This window comes from Pterocles gutturalis, unplaced genomic scaffold, assembly GCF_000699245.1.
Source record: "Pterocles gutturalis isolate BGI_N339 unplaced genomic scaffold, ASM69924v1 scaffold38220, whole genome shotgun sequence".
Lineage (NCBI taxonomy): Eukaryota > Metazoa > Chordata > Aves > Pterocliformes > Pteroclidae > Pterocles > Pterocles gutturalis.
The window spans coordinates 725-7,361 of record NW_010147202.1 but is presented as its reverse complement, the minus strand read 5'-3'; the positions used below and the strand labels follow the sequence as shown (position 1 = coordinate 7,361).

The window sequence follows — 6,637 nt, the reverse complement described above, 5'->3', positions numbered from 1 at the left end:
TGTGCACATCAGTTACTCTCCTCCAGCCCTCTGAAAGAGTAGCTGCTGGGGAAAACACCTTTTTCTTGTATAAGGAAGATTGATTGAGAGTAAAGACCAAAGAAGTTTATCATACTTTTGGTTATCTGCATCTATGTGAAGATTAAATATGGGGACATCAGCATATAAATTATTTATAAAGTGATCTTTTGACAGACTGACGATGTCTTTCTTTGCCCTGTATTATTTGGAATATACTCTGCGTTGTTTGTTGAATTTGGTTTGATTTAGACACAGGTGAGAATTTGCACTTGCTTGCTTGCTTTCTGTCTTTCTCTCTTTTATTTATGTGTGATGGACAGTACTGATTTCTAGTTATGCCATTTCTGTATTACATAAGCAGGTATATTGACTGTATGGTCTATTATTTTCAGGCACATGGCCATGGAGGCTATGATTCTGATTTTAGTGACGAGGAGAGTGGAGAGAAGTCTGTGCAAAAGACCAAAAGGTAATGTAGTACAGAATTAACACTTTGCATTATGTATTTTGTGCAAATGGCCTGTTACTGTGTATAGAAGATTATGCTGTGATATGTAAAGTCTGGTGTTGAAGTGGTTTTTGAAAAACCAGTCTCTTTGATTCCTGCATCTTCTCGTGTCAAGCTTGACAAAGTGTGTAATCTCCCAGGGACAGCTGATGAAGACCTGTTCTGGTATCTATATGCCCCTCAGTTTTTGGAGCAGAGTGATTAATTTTTCTGAGTGTTAGTATCAACTGCTGGGGTTGGCTTTGCTGTGATCAGGACACATGGAACTGCTAAGAGAGCAAGGCAAAAAAAAAGGCCAAGGGGCAGCAAGCTTTGTAGATACAAAACAGCTGCTAGGAGGAAGTGAAGAACTAATGCTACTTGTTTATTACGTAGTTTGTGAACAGACATGGGAGTTGGTGAATTGTGTTGTACTCAATCCTTGCAATGTAGTTAGATGTCTCTTATTTGAGGTTGCCTTTGCCAGTTCTTTCAGTGGTTTGCACAGTTAGTGACCCTGAATTTTGCAGTCTGATCTCATTATATGATTAAGATTTTTTATTTACTTATTTGTTTATGTATGTATTTTGCTTTGGCACCATAGCACTTTGACACTTTCTGCACCATACTGAACATTTTGCCTACAATATGAATATGTTTTTCTTACTTCTTCCTGTCTTTCCCTTGCTCTGTTATTTGGCTTTATTTATAAAGGCTTTCTGGAGACTTTCCTCGGACTCTTGCATATTTTCCTTTGCAGTAAAATTGAAAGAATGGGGTTTGTAGTGTCTGACTGCATTCTGGGGAAAAAAAAAAAAATTATGTTATAATCATTCGAATAATAGCAGGCATTGTGCTGTTCCATTTATTTTATAAATATAGCTGTTCTCCATTAAAACAATGACTGGTTTTGTTCAGTTTTCATTTTCTTTAAAAGGCCATTACACATCTGCCATTCCAATTCCTAGGTGGAATATTGACTAACCGTCAGGAGCCTTTTGAAAATACCATCATTACCATTGTCTGGCACACTACTGCTGATTCTCAGTAGGGCTCTTAAGTGGGTTCACTGTATATGTATAGGTCATTTTCTTGCTCTATGGTGATATTATGGAGTCTCCTTATAGGAATTTTGTGCCTATAGATCCTTTTGAGCATTTGAAACCCTTAATTTCTGGAGTCTTATATTCCATAGCTTGAAATATAAATTCCCTGGCTTGCTTTCTACAGGTTTCTGACTTCCATTCTTTCTGCCAGCTGATAATTATGGAAAAATCTTTTCTTAACCTCTGTTGAGGAATGAAACTAACTAAATAGGTCTTTTATTGGCTAAAGTACCTCACTTTATATTTAACTTTTTATTACTTTGTTGAATTTTGAAAGTATTTTTAGCTGCCCACTGACAAGTATAGTTCACAACACAGTACTTAAGTTTTAAATTAGCAATTCTTGTGATTACACTAAGAGAAGAGAGCTGTTTAATGCGATGTTGAGACATTAGTGTGAAAGGATGGGATAGGGTTACTAGCAGTCACTCTTACCCAGTGAACATACTGTCCTTCCTGTTCCTACTTGGCTGTGTAGCTGAGATTCATAGAGGACTTTAAATACAGAGTGAAACTGAGGACTTCAGGCGTTTTTCATTGTGGTTCTATAGTGATAATAGTGATAAATATTACAAATTGCTGTTGTGAACAATTTAAATACTAGCTGTAAACAAATGCCTTTCCAATTTTGTTATGCAAATAAATTAAAGTCTGAGTTGATGTTGGTTCTGAAGTTTGGTGTTATTCATGTTGAAACTAGCAATACCACAGTTTTTGTTACTCAAGTTAGCGCAAAGTTTGGCATATGGAAATTGTATTGCTTATGAAAAGTTCTTAACTAACTTTTCTTCCTTTTCCTCCCTTACCTTTAGTATAAAGGAAGATGGCCTTCTCATAAAGCCATTCCAAAAAGCAAAACAAGGCAGTGTGATTCACAGACAATTTGCAGCTGAAGAATGGGACAGGTATCTTTTATCTATTACTTTTGTGAGGCATTTTTCCCTTAATGTAAAGATAGCTTTCACTCAAACTTATTTGTTATTAATAGGGAAGAAGCAAGAAAAAGAAGATTTCACTTGATAGCGATGGATGCTGTATCCTTCTGTTTCATTTTTCTTCAAGTTTGAAGATGAGGCACAGGTTATCCATTATGGTGAAATACTGAGATTTCTCTGTTATCACAACATTTGACAGTGCAGCACCAGATACTGAGTTGTTCTTCAAATTAGCTGCTTTTTGTTGCTGAGGTAGAGGCATTTCCAGCTTCTTCTTGTATGCTCATTTGTCTTGTTTGGGACAAAATTATTATACAGTGAATTTTATTTAGGCTGGCACAAAGACACTTTGCTCTTTCAGTTGAGTTTATACAGAACATAATTCTATATAAGGCTGCTATTATCTGTGGACAAATACATTTCTACTGGAAATTTAACAATGCGTTAGTTAATTCAAAAGTCTATTTAAAACAGCTTTATTTCCAGTAATATCTTCTGCAGATGCTCTAATGTAAGCCTGTTTAGTATCACATGCAGTTTTATTTTTTTAACCTCTTAATCATATTTAATGCATAATTTGTAACTATATTTATAACTACTACCTTATTTAGCTTACAACCTGTCTCCTTTTATTTAGTTTTCACATGGAGGAGTCATTATGTGTTTTGACTGAGTGTATCTGAAATACCGTCAGTTCCTTGTTTGTTTAAATAGCTGTTCTTCAGCAGTAACAGTTAATAAATAGGAAAGTAAAGACTAATCAAATATGGAAAGACTTAAATCTGGAAACTCAGTAAACAGAAAGTAACTTCTCCTGACCTGCTTAGGATTTGGCCAGGCATTACATAAACCGTCATATGCCTGTGAAGGGGACATATCTTAATTGGTTCCACTGACATTATAGACTGTCATTAGCCTCAGAAAAGCCCATATATTGTGGAATGACTACAAAACTCATTGTGTAGAGACTTGTATGAGTTTCTGCTAAAGTTTTGAGTGGTTCCTATTTAAAACCTTTCCTGTTGCACAATTTTAATGCATAGTAACTCAAATGGCAGGACAAAATACTATGTCACGTTAAATGTGTTTAATTGTGCCAGTTACGCCTTCTGGGCTTGCTTCTCTGTTCCGTTTCTGGTGGAAAGAAACAAAAAGACATATACAGAGGTTAAATTAACTTTTTGGGGGCCTTTGGCAAATAAAGTGTTTCCTCAGTAAAGTTCTAATGCATGTCAAAATAGTAGAGTGATACAAATTATTCAGACTGATGCAGTAGTTACCAGGTTATGTATGAGGAGATAATGTATTTCCTAATTTGCTGCTTCAGAAACACTGTACAAGTTAATTGAAAATATGTTTTTAAGTAGCCATGTTTTTATTTGTGAAGATGCTTATTTTCTGAATAAGTAATTACATATTTTTGCTCAAATTATGGTACAAAATGTGTTTCAAATCGTATCTCTGAGTCTGAAGTGTTCTGAAAAAAAATTACCTATTTTCCTGTGATTTTCATCTCCAAACTGAAGCAGATAGCTTTTATATGTATAGTGATGGTAAAATGTAATAAATTGTTCCATTTTATTAGCCAGACGAATTATATAATACAAAAATACAAACCTGTTTTAAACCGAAGTTGCAGTGCTAAGAAGCTGTTGTTTAAATTACATCTAGAAAAATCAAGCCAGTTTCTATGTATATGTGTACAGAGCATCTTTGATAAAGGAAGACAAATTTATAAAGGTCTAGCAGCTGAATGAGGTTTTAAAGATTAAATTTCCTTGAATTCCTGTATTTGGAAAGTAGCTTTTATTTGAAGTTATTAAGTAAAAATTGCTAATTTGTTCCTTGCTTTCTGGAAATTACTGAACTGTTTTTGAGGAAAAAACCCTTCTTTCTGTTAAGTATATAAAAAGTTTTTATTATTGTTTTAGTATGGTAAAATAAAAGAAGATAAGTTCTGAAACAATCCTTAATTGCTTTATTCAGTATGAGAGGCATAAAAAGTTTGTGAGTGACTACATTTTGTACTATGGTGGCAAAATAGAGGATTTCCGACGTTCTGGGTAAGAACCATTAGCAATCTTTCCACCCCTGTCCCCAAAGCTCCCCTGTTACATAAAGCTGTTAAACATCTATTGTACCTTTGTGGGGAGAGAGGGATGTGGCTATGTATCAAATTACTAATTCTTTTGGTCACAAATAGTAACTGCAGTCATTGTAAATATCCAAAGCACCGAATTGCCTTATTTTTATGTAAGAACTTACCATGAGCTGAATTATTCTTGTTTTGTTATGTAAAAGGAAAGATGACAGGTGAGCATTCATTGAGGGTACATTGAGAAATATCTGGCAGTATCTTCAAAATAACAATCTGAAATACTTTCAAAATGTGCAGAATTGCTATCCGTTGTCCAGAATAATGATAACCTTCTTTAGAGCTATCTATAACTGGCTTCTAACATCACTGCCTTCAGTTAAAAGTATAAGAAGTATTTCCAGACAGGATCAAGCCGTCCACAGTTTCAGTGGCCATTTTCCATTGTGAATTTTTCGTTTGTGAAAAGGTATGCCAGGGAATACATTTTCTGTTAGTTTTATTCCATATTCCCGTACGCGGTGAGTTGGAGATCACAATACTAAATTATTATTTTACTGACTTTTTATTTTAATGTTACATTGTACTAAAAAAAATGTGTCCTTTTATAGAGCAAATGACAAGACGGATCTTGATGTTATTAGAGAAAACCATAGATTCCTGTGGAATGAAGATGATGAAGCAGACATGAATTGGTACCTGAAACTATTATAGAATGTGTTATTTTTAGATCACTTGTACTAAATTTGCTGTGCCCCTACTAATTAAGAATAACTTAGTGATAATTCTCTGATCTTCAAAGCATTTAAAAATGAAAGACCTTTAGGAGGTCTTTCATATTGTAATATTGGTCAGTGGCAAAATGAATTGGTGACAGAACGAACTGAGAAATATGTGTGCATTCTTTGAGATCCAAACGACTGTTTTGAAAGCTCTGAAGGAAGCCTGGTTTGAAAAGATATAGTTTAATGTGTGCTAGAGATGTATTTTAGATGTATTTTTCCAGTTTTATGGAGGTTATCCCTTAGCCCCGTGAGTGTTTTTTTGTTCCGCAACTTGTGGTCTTTGAATGAAACACCATGTCTTTGTCTTGCTAATGTCATTACAATGTAAAATTAATTGTATAGTGTTATATATTTAATAAAAAATAATACCTTTTGTTATAGGGAGAAGAGGCTTGCAAAGAAGTATTACGATAAATTGTTCAAAGAATACTGTATAGGAGATCTCAGTAGATACAAAGAGAATAAGGTATGTTTCATTATTGCAAATTATCTTGATTTTAAAGTATCCCCTTTTTTAAAAAGTGCCTTATGACTGTGGATATGTTCTGAAACCATAATGTTAGTACCTCTTCCTTAGAAAGAGAGTTGTGAAAACTTGTCAAGTTATTTAGTAAGCAACGGCAGTTCGAATCAAAGCATTGTCACTGCCCCAAAAATTTGCTTCTGTGGGAATACTAGCATATCTGTCAGATGGTGTTTTATGAAGAGGTACGTTGTGTTTAAGAAAGGCAGAAAATGCAGAGAGGTTAAGGGCAGAAGGCTAGAGAGGTTTGCCTGGAGAGAAGCACTAGATGAAGCCTAAAAAAAGCCCCTGGGAATGTTACTGGCAAAGAAAAATGAGTCTAAAAAGAGAGAGGTTTGTACTTGAAGGCTGGCAGAAACAATTTTGGAAATGTCTGTTCTAAAGCGTGTTTTTTGCTGGTTGTTCTTTTCTGTTTATGGAAACAGGATTTGTATGTTCCTTGTAAATAAATAGAATTTCTTAAGAGAAACAGCCCAATTCCAGCACCATTTTTTCTTGTTAACTGGAACAGCCTTTGTTGTTTCCAAGTTTTTGACTGACTAACCTCTTAGTCAAAAAGAATATGTGAATTTTCTGTTGGTAGTTTGCAAAGACTTGCTGAACTCAGATGTATCTTAGTATTGTTAGCACATAGTAACAACCCAGCCCTGCAGGCAGTGTCTGTATAAAGTTCTTTGAGACTATT

The 6,637-nt window shown here is 34.7% G+C and overlaps 1 protein-coding gene across 1 annotated transcript; it reads left to right on the top strand.

The window, feature by feature from the left end:
- Positions 1 to 413: 413 nt before the first annotated feature.
- FRA10AC1 (fragile site, folic acid type, rare, fra(10)(q23.3) or fra(10)(q24.2) candidate 1) lies at positions 414 to 5,895 on the top strand (the record flags this gene model as incomplete). The annotated part of the gene is made up of 6 exons (XM_010085976.1): positions 414 to 490; positions 2,427 to 2,519; positions 2,603 to 2,648; positions 4,536 to 4,612; positions 5,256 to 5,339; positions 5,811 to 5,895. Coding segments are annotated over 6 exons (462 nt in total), but the record flags the coding sequence as incomplete, so codon positions are not given.
- Between the last annotated feature and the right edge of the window lie 742 nt (positions 5,896 to 6,637).